At 36.1% G+C, this 17,500-nt stretch overlaps 1 protein-coding gene across 1 annotated transcript in view; it reads left to right on the top strand.

Moving 5' to 3' along the window:
- The window catches only part of LOC135211373 (neural-cadherin-like), a 339,986-nt gene extending 336,371 nt beyond the window's left edge, over positions 1-3,615 (top strand). The window contains exon 26 of the mRNA XM_064244686.1: positions 2,854-3,615. Coding sequence (XP_064100756.1) covers positions 2,854-3,362 — 509 coding nt within the window. The 3' untranslated portion in view covers positions 3,363-3,615. The remainder of the gene's footprint in view (positions 1-2,853) is intronic.
- Positions 3,616-17,500: the final 13,885 nt, after the last annotated feature.

Below are 17,500 nucleotides of genomic sequence, written 5' to 3'. Positions count from 1 at the left end.
TAAATTCTTCTATGATTTGTTTCCTGTTCCTTTCTTCTATAGGAAATTCATCTTTGATGAATAGTTGTATTGAATTTCTCTTCCTGCCCATTTGTTTCACTAATTCCAAACTTTTTTCATTCATTCATATTGTTATTTGGGAAGAACACGATCTCTCAAACAAACTTCATTGAACAGCATGGCCGTCTGGAAGTCATTTAGGTGGTATGGAAGTTTTTCAAGCTCTCGAATGAGTTTCTTTGTAGCAGTAGAGGATTCATACAGTAGTGTGCAAAGTTCATTGATCCCTTGACGTTTCTGTAGAGCTTTATACCATGCTTTAAAGGCGAATGAAGCCACGGGCACATTATACCATATTTATGCCCGCAAGAAGTATAACAAAAACCTTTTTATTTGCGAGTTTTTATTGATTGTCAAAGCTGGGAAGGCTTCTCCTATTGGCTGGGAGCAGAATGACTCGTCTTGGGGAGTCCGGCTGACCAATGTAGCGCGGAGTTCTGGTCACAGGACGCGCTGTCTGAGTTATTATCCCAGAGGCGCTTTGTGCTGTTCTCACGACAGTGGTAGAGAGAAAACGGGTTTCCTGGGTAACGTTTAACAATGATTTTTGCACTCCTTATGATCTACTGGCTTAGGGAGAACTGCTATGTTCCCCCATATAGCGCTTATATAGTGCCTCTTCATGTAGGTGAAAAGCTATTCTCTTAGAGAGGCAAGTCGTAGTCATACAGATGTACGTACATCCATTCTTAGGACACGATATTTGGCAAAGCACGCCTGCCTCTTAATAGGATCGTCGTTAGCGATGGGGCAGTTATTTATGAGGCATGTATAATGGGCAATCTTCAGACCCTTGCAATAGTATATTGCAAGGTCGACGTTTTCGTCTGCATCGGTGGGTTTTTACTTGGGCGCCTTTGGTGTTTTTCAGTGCTACGTCATCTTTCTTATACTCGGTGTTCATGCAGTCTCTGTAGAACAGTCTAATGGGCGTCTCTTACTCGTGGTTTTCATCTGTTAATGGCATTATCCACCAGGGTTTAGGCGATGTGTCCGAGCTCACCAGAAGCGGTATTCCAAGAAGAACAATGTGAGAGGTCATAATGAACATAGACGTCCATGACCAAGAATTTGATTTTTTTGTAGACATTCAGTGTTGCCATTGTTGGTGGTCTTACGATGGACCTGCGTGTGAAAGTCTTGAGGATCGCTGGCAACGGGGACGACCATCCACACTTCTCTCACACATGAAGCAGAGAAACGATTCATCCTTAAAGGTGTGCCTAAGTGTCTGCAATTCATTTTTTTTTTTGGCGACGTTGACGAAGGTGTCATCGACATAACAAACATGTACAAGCTGCTCGACAACCCCCATACAAAAGTTAACAAACAGTACACCAAGAGGAGAATCCATGGCTACGTCATCGAACTGCGTCCTTATTTGCCTTAGTTGATTAATGAATGGGCCTCCTTAATGAAGACCTCGATCAGGGGCCATGGTGATGTTTCTGGAATGTTCAATGTTGGGGTGGAATCGCTTATACAGACCCGTTCAAGGATCATGTATATCATTTCATCTGAAAGAAGACGCTCTTCAAGGCAAAATTCTTTAGTGTGAATCCGGCCTTTACATTCGTTTTTTAATTCGCATCTCCAAAACAGTATCTTTGTGTCTCTTTTGCTGCATTTATCAAAAACGTATAAATATCCATTGTTTGAAAACTTTGGTTATCTCTCTTGCTAAGAATATTTTCAGCCATTTCTGATATGAGCTCTAAGAGAAAATAAAAGCAAGACTGTTTCTTTGTGTAGCACTAAAGCATTAGATTTTTTATATAGTTTTGTTTGTTATCAAAACTAATTGTAGTTGTTAAGAAACCCCTTCCATCAGCCGTGATCCCTTGAAGAGGAGAGAAGTGGTATTACCGATTACTATGACCTGAGAATGGATGCCACCATTCTTACATTGGTACGACAACGACTCACCTTTCTAAGAGGATCGCCATCCATCTATACGAAGCGCGGTGTACGAACACTACAAGAAGGAACACGGCACTGCCACCAACTGCCAGTAGACTTCAAGAAATACCAGAATCATCGACAGCAATATGGGCTACCAATGCCTCCACTGCAAGGAGGCCCCGCCATTCTGCTGTGGAAGCCTATGATAAAAAATAATTTAAATATATGTAAATATATACATATATATATATATATATATATATATATATATATATATATATATATATATATATATATATATATATATTATATATATATATATATATATATATATATAATATATATGTGTGTATATATATATATATATATACTCGTTTTATATTTTATTCCAATTTATTCATTTCATTGGACTGTAAAGTTTTACATTAGTTTTTGAATGTCATGAAGCATCTTTTTTTATATTCATGCTTTTATGAGGGACAATATCTTACACGATTTCCAGGTTGTCATGCTTATGGGCGCTGTGGCTTATTCCTATGTTAAAGTTTTTCCCCCCTACGCTTTTCAGAGAAACGATCTGTTAGTATCCCCAGGGAAAAAAATTATTTTCACTTCCCTTATAGTTTCCCTAAAAACCAAGTTTGTTAAACTTTTATTCCTTTATTTGTGCATTGTGAAGCGTTTAATGAAGTTTTAATGCAACTATTAATGTATTTTGCTTTATATGCTAATTACCATAAATATGAAATTTATCAGACTGTAGGAATTCACATTTCAAAACCATAATAGTATTAATATATTCCAAATGACATAGTAACATACTGGATAGTTTTATAAGCTTTGAAATAGGTTCGTAATCCTTTCTAATTGTGAGCATCCATTCCGCACCAGAATCCTCCAAGAGCGACGTCCCCTTCGATTACAAGAACGACTGGGGTCAGCGCTTCGAGAAGATCGCTCAGATTTATGGGAGAGAGTCTGATCAAGAAGAAGACAGCGAGTACGAATTCCCAGATCTCCCAAAGGAGAAGAAGAAGATGGCTCCCACACCCGTAACGCCCAGTATCAGCGCTAAGGCCAAGAAGCGTTCCGTTAGTTTCGCGCCGAGTGAAACTACGAACTGCTACACTCTATCACCTCCTCTGAAGAAGAAGAGTGTAACTAGTTCTCCTTCTTCGACTCCCTCATCCCCTCGACTTGCGAGAAACATTGGGATTCCGTTGACCCAAAGGGACTGTCGGGAGCCAATATCATCTGTCTTGAAAGGTCCTTCTAAAAGTACTGTCAAGCTGGGCACTACTGAAGATGATGGTCAAAAACCGATGCTATCGAATGAGTGTCGTGGAAGTATCAGCAGGTCAACTATCACCAGACCGAAATGCAGGGAGACGCGGTGCTGATTTAGTATCTATAGTATAGATCATTTCTCCATTGTAATCTATTCTTTAATACTCTTCTCAGCTCAACTACGCTCTTGTTAAATGTGTTTGTAAGTTCGTTTAAGAGGTTAATGAATAATTGAATCGTATGTAAAACGTGTCTTCTAGTCTATTTAAAGGATAGATAATGCTTTAACCATATGTTTTCTCTAGGTGCCATTCAAATCCAAATATTGCAGTCTGTCATTCAGTGAATGGCTGATGCAGTACATGAAAGAGAATTTAATTTCTGACAATGTCTGTTTTATTATTATATTATTATTATTATTATTATTATTATTATTATTATTATTATTATTATTATTATTATTATTATTATTTTATTATTATTATTATTATTATTGATATTCATCTGAATCTCTTCCTTGACTTGCCTCTTATGGCCAATGAAGCAAAAAAACATCGCATGAACATTTAAAGTAAATAAAATGATCACTTGTCCCTGTAAAGACTGACAAAGTCCTGGAAAGCATGTGCTGGAACCTATTTAAGAAATGCTGGCTATTGTGCATTGGAAACATTAATTATAAGTCCTTTTGCCGTCACACTGGAACATTTATGTAATCATAAGTGGTCATAGTGGAACAGTTGAGCTTGTGTTCGGGAAATGTAGTGATACGCTGAATGTATTATACGACGGCATTAATTATGCAGCATATTTATAGTACTGGAATACTGGATAAATTGACTTTTTAAGCTGCAATGGAATACTGGAAAACTGACCAAAGTTCGGTATCTAATGTATTAGAATATGTATTAAACTGTCGCACTGATAAGTTTACAACGATCTGGGATAATGATTATGGGGTAATAACTTTTAAGTTAAAATAGTCCACATTTTAGTACTAACTGGTCACATTCACCAGGTCTAGGTAAGTACAATGGTCCTACACAGTAACTGCAATATTAAAAAAATGCCCCATATAGTAACTGTAATTGCATTTAAATATGTGTATTATGCTTCCTACTTTGGGTGTGGCTCTCAGGCAGAATGTGATTTGTTGTTAGCTGCAGCTACAGTGGAGGCACCGAGTGTGTGTGTTTGTGTGCCGCCCTCTGTGCCTACAGAGTAACAGTAGAGATATATAACCGTTACGGAGGAACAGTTTAATGATGCTCCTGTGATTGCTGAGCAATTACAGAGGAGCGAACTGAAAGTAGAGCACGACTCTCGAGATCATTGATGACTCCACAAAATAATCTAATGTAATTATAGCGAAGCAACCGAGGTGGAAGTAACGGTCATGTTTTGAGGTATTTCGGGTGTGACTGAAGGTTACTGAAAAATGTTTGCTTTGGGTATAGAGGCATCATTTATGTCTATGACTAGAAAGTAGCTTGAAAAGTGGACTACGTTGCTATAGTCTCTAGTGAAATGACACGAGTTAGTGAATTTGAAGTGGAAATCCACGATTGTTATTTGTGTCTATATTCAAAATCTATACCGAGGACTTAAGAAAGTGTCCTCCTCTAAAAATGGAGAGAACTAAGCAGGCTGTCGAAAGCTCTCTCTAAAGAATGACATACGTATATCAGGACCCCCAGCTACCCCACAACCTCGCCTTTCCTCCCATGTAGATTTCGTTCCGTATTGCATTACCCATAATATTAAGAGAATCTAAAGGTAGGGCACTGTGACTACGTATAGTTTTAAAGTAAAGGATTTTGGGTGGACATCTTCAACCACACCAGCTGCAACGGCATAGAGTCATCATGATGACTTGACATAGAAAGTGTGGTCCAGTTCAAGTGAGTGCTGCACTCAGTGTGAGAAAACTGAACTGATGCAAGAAGCTGCAATAGTCCCATACCGTGTGAAGTAAGATTTTGATGCGCAAGCTTTACATTTGCTAATGAAATGCAGCTCTACGCCAATAGAGCGCAGTTCAAAATTACTAATGGTCTGTTATGACCTTTACAGCAAGTAAGGTATCTGTAATTGCATACTTTGTTTTACAGGTAAGAATAAAAAAATGAATTATGGTCAGGGTAAACTAATAATAAACTTTCTTCCTCAAAGTCCTTTCCCCCATTTACAATGGGTTCATCACATATGTATATATATATATATATATATATATATATATATATATATATATATATATATATATATATATACATATATATATATATATATATATATATATATATATATGCATGCATGCGTGTATGTGTGTGTGTAAAGTCATCTGGTTACTTTTACCAGAAATAGATGTGCTATTGATAGCCACGGTGACATCTTAACTCCTCATTTTCCCCATATTATCCGGATATGCTCATCACAGCAAAACCTTCATTAGGTTTCAAACTTTGTAGTGACAAGCATATCCAAAGGCTCAAGGAAGTCTGAAGTTGAAGAGGTTTCTGTAGCTATTACAAATATATTTAATATATACATGTATATGTATATGCAAATACATACATACATATATGTGTGTGTATATATATATATTATATATATATATATATATATATATATATACATACATACATATACATATATATACATACATATATTTATGTATGTATTATGTATGTATGCACATATATACACTATGACCTACTACACTGCCTTGATATCTTCCTTCGTGTGGTGTTCTTTAAAAACGGATCTGAAAACCTCAAATAGGCAAATAGTTAACATTCTAATCCCAAATGCATCTTTACCATTAAACGTTGTTCATGATGCTGTGTACATCATGAATCATTTTGGATGATTCATAATTTTGGGAACTGAATCATTATGTTATGAAAAAACCAGGGGATATTCAATTTTTCTTGCGTACAATAATATAACTGCTTATTATATGAACTTGAATTTGACGTATGGCTTCATAAGTTTATGAATCTTAAAGTGTATAATAAACAAAAGTACTGAGGTATCTTTTGTTATTGCCTGATGTTCTAGTTATGTAAATCATTCAAATGTTTATTGTACATTATCCTAAAAAATAATTATGGAAACATATTTAGTTAGAAAAAAAAACGACTATTTTTTGTGAAAAGTGTAAACATCTTTTCTGGATAATCAATGGCAGCCACTGCATAATTCAGTGGAGTTTGCACACTTCAGTAATTCTAGACATTTTTAGATATAACCTTTGCTTCATGTGGTGCAGATTCCACGGTACTCATAGGTCTCGAAACAAAGCGAAACTATGCTGTATTATTCTGCTTGCCTGCATGTGCAGGCAGCCGTGATGCTTGGTGAAGAGTGCAGCAGTGTTGTTCCCGTAGGGTTTCCAGTATCTCCAATTTAACAGTTCCAAATAAGAAACCCACTCTCGAAACCAATCATCATCATCCGCCAACTCTATAAAAACCCATCATAGTCAAAAAGGAACAGTCGTGCGAATCTCGCGGCTTTTCCGCACAAGTAGTGATAGTGACTCCATTTCACTTTTAAATATGGCGATCTTATTCCCGCATACCTGACTATCCTGAAATGGCCGAGATGAAAGAAGGTTTAGAACATAATTCAGACATACCCAGAAATAATGTCCTATTTTATTTTCATTCAAGATTTCTGAAATTTTAGCTGATTCTAGTGAAATTATATTTACGTTGGTCCAGATAAAACAACCATTCGCGAAGATCATAACTATGTTCTTGTTCATAAATTGGACAGCATGACCCCGCAGAAGCCAGTACCTGGCATTTGACGTGAAATCAGCATTATGGTTTAGTCATTTCCAGTTTACGACGCTTGAATTTGCCTTATTGTATCAAGTATTGATTCAACTGAAACTTAAATTTTCAGTGAAGTTTGGTCTTTGGTTTCCTCTCACTGAACACAAACAAATGTTTGGTAAATATTTGCGGGAAGATGCTTTATGAGTAGGAGCTCACTCAGTGTTGCGAAAATAATAGTCAGCTTAGTTTAGAATTCTTCCAAAACAATGATTTAAGGTCAACTTTACCTCATGAAATAGGATATGTTGTAGACGTCATTATCTTAATGTTATTATTTCCATCTGTGATATGTAACACACTCCATTTTGCCAGTTCCTAACTGTATCTACTCTGCTGTGACCCTCCTTTGGGAGACTCACCTAAGGAAAAGATGTCATAAAAGAATAGAAAAAAAGCAAATGAGTTACTTCTGTTAAAAATCATTTATATACATATATACTTATTGTATTTCGTGTTCAATATCACTCCGCTTCGATTTATGACTTGGCATTCCGAATTACAGGTGAGTTAAACACAATGATCTAACGTTGACTGACAAAGTTAATATAAAAACAAACTATGTTTAAACAATCTAGTATCGTTGGATCTGGCATTCCTTATTACTTGCGTGCAACGCTAACAAGGAAGAGCCCGTGCGAACAAAAGCTTTGTCTGATCTAACAGCAAAACTTACTGAGTATTATCGGTAAACCAGATAAGAAATGTATTGCCGAGTCAGAAAGAAACACTACAAACACAGTGAGAACGAAACTTTGTTTTCGATCGAAAATGGAAGAATCTGTAAGAGAAAAATGTCAAATCACAGACCAAATAATAGTGTAGTTGAGGGAAGAATTGTTTTGTGTGTGCATGTAAATTTTATATGAAAGTGATTTTTAAATACTTTTATGATTTACTGAAAAATATCTCCAATTTATCTTAAATTCGAATAGTTTCCCATCAGCCATTTTCTGCAGAAGAGAAAGGTAAAATTAAACTGGTAATACCCTTCGACGACTGATTTGACTGATATATATATATATATATATATATATATATATATATATATATATATATATATATATATTGAGTGTATGTATATATGTATAGGGAGGGACAGAGGGATTCGCAAATGTACATTCACATAAATGAGTGAGGACGAGGTATAGAGTTTACAGATTTTATGTTGTTCTGTACATTCTATTACTCACCCCAGCGCATCAGTTTTGAAAGCTGGATCTCTCTCTCTCTCTCTCTCTCTCTCTCTCTCGTCCTTCTTCTCTCTCTATAACTGCGAGTCTGTCCATCTGTTGCGATTCTTTCGTCTCTCATAATCTATGGCATGCAACAAATTTTGTCAAAGTTAAGTGTTTGTTCATTGCTGTATAAGATAAGAATAAGCGTATCTAGGTATAATACAATGTTTGGAAGTGTATAAGCTTTTTGGAATTCCAACTGGTCGAATAATTGCATTTGGGAAAACTGGGCGAAAGGTGTTATCATGAACTACAGTAGAATCCTCTTTCTGGGAAATATTTTCCGTAATATGTTTCCATACTAAAAAGATATTCACTTTAAACAAATTTAAAGGATCTCCACCGTAAGTGCTGTTTCTTGTTCCTGAAAATAACGAAATATTTTATTCCTTAGGTGAAATAGCATTTGAAATGAGCCAGTAATGAATTCAACAAATCATGATTGCTAACGGATATCTTATGTTAAAATCGAGGAAGTGTTACAGCAAACGATAAAACAACTTGATTGTCGTTTTGAAAACATAGACGGTAATTTGTAGAGAGAAAAGCCCAGTTTCTGTTTCACTGTGTTGGATACAGAATTTTGTATTTGAAATAATAAATATTGTTTTCTTAGAGTATCTTTCATTTACCCTTGAACTTATCAAGGCTCTTCTCAGCTATCAGATGATTGCAAAAAATACCCTTTTCTAAATTTTAGATGGGTAATTTGTATTCAACAAAAGAAGACATCAGGCATTATGGTAATAACCTGACGAGCGATAAGTGAACGAGTCACTTAAGTAAAATGTATATTTGCGATAATGTTCCTATATTTATGTCCTAGCATCTAAGAAACGGTAGAAACTACTTATATACAAGCTTGCTGGCCCGCGCTATGTGCACTGGAACTCAGTGCTGCTGTCTCCCTCCCAGTCCCAAACCTACTTACCCTGCTCCCATTCGGGTCGGACAAACCGGTTTGCAGGGGTGGATAGCTGTGTCATGTCCCCCAAACTGTCACCCATGGGAGGACAAACGAGATCAAATCCACTCCGATTATAGTAATATAGATTTATATAATGACGTGAAAAAATCTGGACACGGACCAAAAATCAACTTGGAGATGGCTATTGGTCTCAGATAGCCAGGGACATTTGGAGGTTTGACTGTAAGTAGTAGGTATTGTGTCAAAAGAAAAACTCTTCCAAAATGCGGCGATAGGCATTTTAGCCTTGGCAATGCATTATCAAAATTCGTCCTTATTAAAGCTGAACACAAAATCAAGAACAGGAAAATTGGCAATTTGAAGAATAATGAATGTTTTTCCCAAAGATGATTTGCTAAGGCTAAGTCAAAGACAGAAGAGTCAGTCCTCCCACTGAGTCATTCGCCTTAGAAAGAGACAGGCATAAGAAGGGAAAGGCAGACTTTGAAAAGTGAATGAGCTTATATTCAGGGAGAATCATTGTTTAGTTTTAAGGTTATTTTTAATCTTTTTAATTCTGTATTCCAGTGGTTTTACTAAAATATGAGTGTGTTCAAAATATAAAGGAATTTTGTAAACCGGGTGTTTACTAAATACACAATACATTGAACACACGAAGTTAAAATGACAATGCTTCGAGAAGAACGTATGTGATCCCATGTGCATAGACGAGTGTGTATTTAATTATTATTATCATTATTATCATCATTATTATAAGTATCTCTAATCAAACACGTAAAGTGCCACTACCACCACAAGGAAGAGTCCTCAGATGTAAAACTAGAGAATAAAATTAGAAAATATAAACGTGCATGGATAATTTACAAATACTGAGGAACCATATGCCTTCCTTGTAGTTCTCGCGGTGGCTAATCGACCACAGAATAAATTATTCGGAAAAACCACCAGAGAATATTACATATCCTATTATCCAATAGACGCATAAACCATCTCATTCGAAAACCCATAATGCTTCACTGGTACATGAGACTAATGTTGTCTGATGATATATCTACGAAATATGCACTCGATAGTATATGCCTCCATAAAACGCGGCTGACACGATCAGTTATCCAAAGATCATGGCTCGGTAGGGTTGTGTGTGTGTGTGTGTATATATATATATATATATATATATATATATATATATATATATATATATATATATATATATATATATATATATATATATATATATATATATATATATATATATATATATATATATATATATATATATATCTAATAAAAGGAGCCCATAAAAACACCAAAATGTAGAGAGAAAAGTACTATATTTCAGAGACTGCTGTCTCTCTCTTCAGGTATATGAATGAGAAAAGTTTACAGAAAAGGTGGTATTTATACCAAGAGATTCGTCCACAAGTAAGCCAATTTAGGTCACCCCCGCTGATAATCTTCCTTTAATCTTCTTAAGCGTTGGTTGAATGAACACTGCGTCGACGATGTCGGATGTCCAATTCCCTTTTGAGATGTTCATTACCTGCTTCTCTTTTATTAGGCCGATTCCATCATTTGACTCTTGTACCGGCAGTTTGCTGCTATAAATTACACGTGACATATTCCAGTTTATTCTATGGTTATGTTCTTTATATGATTGAAAATAGCGAGTTCTGTTGTCCATACCTAACTGACCGTTTGTGTTGTATTAATCTCTGGGGAAGTGATTTACCTGTAAATCCGATGTAAGATTGGTCACAGTCCTGGCATGGGATCTCATATACCCCAGAGTCTTTGGGCGATGTCTTTTGTTGGACGTTAATCAGGGATTTGGCTAAGGTATTTGGGTAGGTAAATGCAAAAGGGTTGGATTTCCCAAGGGTGTGAGTTACTCTCTTAATCGTCTGCAGGTGGGGAATTTTGATTTTATTGTTGGGTGTGTCTCTGGTCTTGTCTTTAGGGGGTCGGTAGAAAATTACGTTTGCTTTTTGAATTGCTTTCTCAATTATATGGTCAGGATACTTTAAAGATGAAAGTTGCTTGCGAATTAGTTCAAATTCTTTTTCCAGGAAATCTGGGGAACAAATTCGTAAGGCTCTTAAGAATAGGTTGCTAGCTAGACCTATCTTGATGGTATTGTCATGATAGCTAAAATAGTGAATATATGAAAGTGAGAACGTTGGTTTTCTGTATATGGTAAATTTGTATTCTGTCGTGTCTCTGATTATTAAAACATCAAGAAAAGGAATTTTGTTGTCTGTTTCCCATTCAACTTTAAATTTGATGCTGGGCACTAATGCGTTTAATTTTGAGAGGAATTCATTAAAATTACCCACTTATTATCCCAAAATGTTAGTATGTCATCCACGTATCTCATCCACAGCATGTTTTTGGGTTTTATTGCATTTATTACTGTAGTTTCAAAGTATTCCATGTACAGATTGGCTAAAATAGGACTTAAAGGACTACCCATACTACACCCGAATTTTTGCTTGTAGAATGATTCCCCGAATGAAAATACGTTATTAGATGCACATAATTCAACTAACTTTATTATTTTGTCAAGTGCCAAAGGGAAATGATCTGAATAGGGGGATAATTTTTTCCCTTAAAAACTGAAGAACGTCCTGTACTGGTACTTTTGTGTATAGGGAGTCTACGTCAAGGCTTAAAAGTTTTATGTTGTGAAGTGGTATATGTGCTTCTCTGAATTTGTGACAAAAGTCTTCCGAATGTTTGATGTGACTGGGAGAAAAAGTGCCTAAAAAAGGAGAAAGGAGGCCAGCTAACCATTTAGAAATTTTGTAATTGAAAGCTCCGGCGCATGAAACGATGGGTCTGAATGGAGATTGTCTTTGTGAGTTTGGGAAGACCATAAAAGTAGGGTAATTTAGGATTAATTACTTTAAATTTCTCTAATAGTTCAATACTCTTTTTGTCTTGGCCAATTAATCTTACTTTCCGAAAAAATTCTGTGGGAACGTTCTGGAGGGGATTTTTCGTCAGTTTTTCGTAAGTATTTGTGTCGCTAAGGAGCTGGTTGATTTTGTCGAGGTAGAAGTCTTTGTCCATTATTACAATTTTGCCGTCTTTGTCGGATCTACTTATTATAACATCTAACTTTTTTAGCGAGTGGATGGCTATCATGAATCTGCGGGGAACAGGATATTTCTTATGAAGGTCAGTTAAAGCATTTAGTAACACTCCTTTTAAACATATCTCTTCACGGCTGTAGTTTTTGTCAGATATGAATTTATCAAAAGCCACTATGAAGTCTAGGTTGTTTTTGCGGTCTGGCATTAGGGCAAAGGATAAGCCTAAATTTAAAACTAAATGTTGATTTACAGTAAGGGGGGTGTTGGATAAGTTTAAAACTTTGTCTTGTTGTTCAAGATTATTCCATGCGCTATTATCTATTAGGTTATTTAAACTTGCGTAAAAGTCTGTTTGGAATGAGTCACGCTATTATAGGCAGCAATGTCGGAACAGAATGAAATCAGATACCTGTATACGTGGTCCGTAGTGAGGAGGCGAAGATTAGATTGAGTTCCATATATCACTCTGCGTAGCACGAAGATGTCGTTTCTCGTATTGGTGATTCTTTCTTCCAGGAAAATCTTGTGTGATAGAGGGAAGGGGTTTGATTGCAGAGTCCATCTCCCGAATCCGTACATTTTTGGAAGTACTTGTTCTTTGAGGCATTCTTCCAAAAAGTGTTTTTTGTTTTTCAGCCGGTGTAGTCTGTTCAGTTCTTTTTCAAACTTGCGGAAAACTGGCTTGACTTCTGGAAGTGAGTGAAGAATCGTGGAAAGGCGGTTGAATTCCATAATGGGCTGACAATGACTGGTAAAAGTGTTCTGTAACAACAGAATTCCATCTAATAAAAGGAGCCCATAAAAACACCAAAATGTAGAGAGAAAAGTACTATATTTCAGAGACTGCTGTCTCTCTCTTCAGGTATATGAATGAGAAAAGTTTACAGAAAAGGTGGTATTTATACCAAGAGATTCGTCCACATGTAAGCCAATTTAGGTCACCCCCGCTGATAATCTTCCTTTAATCTTCTTAAGCGTCAAATGATGGAATCGGCCTTAATAAAAGAGAAGCAGGTAATGAACATCTCAAAAGGGAATTGGACATCCGACATCGTCGACGCAGTGTTCATTCAACCAACGCTTAAGAAGATTAAAGGAAGATTATCAGCGGGGGTGACCTAAATTGGCTTACTTGTGGACGAATCTCTTGGTATAAATACCACCTTTTCTGTAAACTTTTCTCATTCATATACCTGAAGAAGAGAGACAGCAGTCTCTGAAATATAGTACTTTTCTCTCTACATTTTGTGTTTTTATGGGCTCCTTTTATTAGATGGAATTCTGTTGTTACAGAACACTTTTACCAGTCATTGTCAGCCCATTATGGAATTCAACCGCCTTTCCACGATTCTTCACTCACTTCCAGAAGTCAAGCCAGTTTTCCGCAAGTTTGAAAAAGAACTGAACAGACTACACCGGCTGCCCCAAAAACCAAAAACACTTTTTGGAAGAATGCCTCAAAGAACAAGTACTTCCAAAAATGTACGGATTCGGGAGATGGACTCTGCAATCAAACCCCTTCCCTCTATCACACAAGATTTTCCTGGAAGAAAGAATCACCAATACGAGAAACGACATCTTCGTGCTACGCAGAGTGATATATGGAACTCAATCTAATCTTCGCCTCCTCACTACGGACCACGTATACAGGTATCTGATTTCATTCTGTTCCGACATTGCTGCCTATAATAGCGTGACTCATTCCAACAGACTTTTACGCAAGTTAAATAACCTAATAGATAATAGCGCATGGAATAATCTTGAACAACAAGACAAAGTTTTAAACTTATCCAACACCCCCCTTACTGTAAATCAACATTTAGTTTTAAATTTAGGCTTATCCTTTGCCCTAATGCCAGACCGCAAAAACAACTAGACTTCATAGTGGCTTTTGATAAATTCATATCTGACAAAAACTACAGCCATGAAGAGATATGTTTAAAAGGAGTGTTACTAAATGCTTTAACTGACCTTCATAAGAAATATCCTGTTCCCCGCAGATTCATGATAGCCATCCACTCGCTAAAAAAGTTAGATGTTATAATAAGTAGATCCGACAAAGACGGCAAAATTGTAATAATGGACAAAGACTTCTACCTCGACAAAATCAACCAGCTCCTTAGCGACACAAATACTTACGAAAAACTGACGAAAAATCCCCTCCAGAACGTTCCCACAGAATTTTTTCGGAAAGTAAGATTAATTGGCCAAGACAAAAAGAGTATTGAACTATTAGAGAAATTTAAAGTAATTAATCCTAAATTACCCTACTTTTATGGTCTTCCCAAAACTCACAAAGACAATCTTCCATTCAGACCCATCGTTTCATGCGCCGGAGCTTTCAATTACAAAATTTCTAAATGGTTAGCTGGCCTCCTTTCTCCTTTTTTAGGCACTTTTTCTCCCAGTCACATCAAACATTCGGAAGACTTTTGTCACAAATTCAGAGAAGCACATATACCACTTCACAACATAAAACTTTTAAGCCTTGACGTAGACTCCCTATTCACAAAAGTACCAGTACAGGACGTTCTTCAGTTTTTAAGGGAAAAATTATCCCCCTATTCAGATCATTTCCCTTTGGCACTTGACAAAATAATAAAGTTTAGTTGAATTAGTGCATCTAATACGTATTTTCATTCGGGGAATCATTCTACAAGCAAAAATTCGGGTGTAGTATGGGTAGTCCTTTAAGTCCTATTTTAGCCAATCTGTACATGGAATACTTTGAAACTACAGTAATAAATGCAATAAAACCCAAAAACATGCTGTGGATGAGATACGTGGATGACATACTAACATTTTGGATAATAAGTGGGGTAATTTTAATGAATTCCTCTCAAAATTAAACGCATTAGTGCCCAGCATCAAATTTAAAGTTGAATGGGAAACAGACAACAAAATTCCTTTTCTTGATGTTTTAATAATCAGAGACACGACAGAATACAATTTACATATACAGAAAACCAACGTTCTCCACTTTCATATATTCACTATTTTAGCTATCATGACAATACCATCAAGATAGGTCTAGCTAGCACCTATTCTTAAGAGCCTTACGAATTTGTTCCCCAGATTTCCTGGAAAAAGAATTTGAACTAATTCGCAAGCAACTTTCATCTTTAAAGTATCCTGACCATATAATTGAGAAAGCAATTCAAAAAGCAAACGTAATTTTTCTACCGACCCCCTAAAGACAAGACCAGAGACACACCCAACAATAAAATAAAAATTCCCCACCTGCAGACGATTAAGAGAGTAACTCACACCCTTGGGAAATCCAACCCTTTTGCATTTACCATACCCAAATACCTTAGCCAAATCCTGATTAACGTCCAACAAAAAGACATCGCCCAAAGACTCTGGGGTATACGAGATCCCATGCCAGGACTGTGACCAATCTTACATCGGATTTACAGGTAAATCACTTCCCCAGAGATTAATACAACACAAACGGTCAGTTAGGTATGGACAACAGAACTCGGCTATTTTCAATCATATAAATGACATAACCATAGAATAAACTGGAATATGTCACGTGTAATTTATAGCAGCAATAATGCCGGTACAAGAGTCAAATGATGGAATCGGCCTTAATAAAAGAGAAGCAGGTAATGAACATCTCAAAAGGGAATTGGACATCCGACATCGTCGACGCAGTGTTCATTCAACCAACGCTTAAGAAGATTAAAGGAAGATTATCAGCGGGGGGTGGACCTAAATTGCTTACTTGTGGACGAATCTCTTGGTATAAAATACCACCTTTTCTGTAAACTTTTCTCATTCATATACCTGAAGAGAGAGACAGCAGTCTCTGAAATATAGTACTTTTCTCTCACATTTTGGTGTTTTTTATGGGCTCCTTTTATAGATGGAATTCTGTTGTTACAGAACACTTTTACCAGTCATATATATATATATGTATATATCTATATATATTGTTACAGGGCAGGCCAGGGTAAGAGATTTTGATATGGAAATTGGAGGAAGGTTTCCACTTTACAGTTTGGGATAAATCAACTGAATAGGGGTGGCTCTACCACATGTAAACAGAAAGTGGTAAAAACCATTAGAGAATTCTATCGAAATAACCTTAATAAGTATTGAAGATATCATATTAGCAGAATAGCAAAGTCTGATCCATTGGAGCTATGAATATATATATAGCTTATTTGGCGTCGACGGTGGCAGAGTTTTTGACAGTTTACCCTCCTGATAATAATAATAATAATAATAATAATAATAATAATAATAATAATAATAATAATAATAATAATAATAATAATAATAATAATAATAATAATAATAAATTGTATTTACAGCTCAAGGCCTTATACATAGAATATATAAAGTATAGACGGTATAAACAATATATACACAGTCTAAATATTGAGATAACATGAAAAAAAATTATTAATCAGCAATATCCACACAATTGCTGAAGGAGTATAAAAGATGGTAATCATAAGAGTAGTAATACTGGGAACAGTTTAAAAAGACATTAAGAATTACAACAACTAGTGAACAGATTGTATATAATTTAATTCCAGCTATGGACCTTAGATGGTTATAGTAGTCAGGACCAGAAGGCTAAATATGAAAACTGAATGTGGCAAAACTCTATGATGATAATATTCATAGTAACAATGAAAAAAGGATAATACCAGTAATAACAATAATCATAGCAATATAATAACAATGATAGATTCTGCAGATGTCACTTTGCAAAAACAGAGATTAAGTCATCTAGGGAACAAACGCCTCATTTTCGCATCTTTTCCACAATATAGATCTTCTCGCCTCACTGCTTAGGATGCTTTGTATGAGCCAACTGCTGCCGTTTCCTACTCGTTTTATCAGACTGGACACTGTTGGCCTTACAATGATTTCTAAATTGTCCAGGTGGTTTTCTATGAACATCTGTGTGGCAGAGAGGCAGCGAGGAGTGTTTGTGAGGCGTCTCAAAATTTTATTGTGAACAACAGTGATACATCTCATGGGCTCTTTGGTATAGTTTGTCCATAGGAAACACCGATACTGTAGCAATACGAGAGAAAGAGAAAGTTTCATGTCTCGGTGACAAAAGGTAAACCTCCTTGTAATCATTTTGCCAGTTGCACATGATTTATGACGCCTCTGTTCTATGTCTAC

Source organism: Macrobrachium nipponense, chromosome 4, assembly GCF_015104395.2.
Source record: "Macrobrachium nipponense isolate FS-2020 chromosome 4, ASM1510439v2, whole genome shotgun sequence".
Classification (NCBI taxonomy): domain Eukaryota; kingdom Metazoa; phylum Arthropoda; class Malacostraca; order Decapoda; family Palaemonidae; genus Macrobrachium; species Macrobrachium nipponense.
Note: the sequence above shows the minus strand (reverse complement) of the source record. Positions and strands in the feature narration are given on the sequence as shown.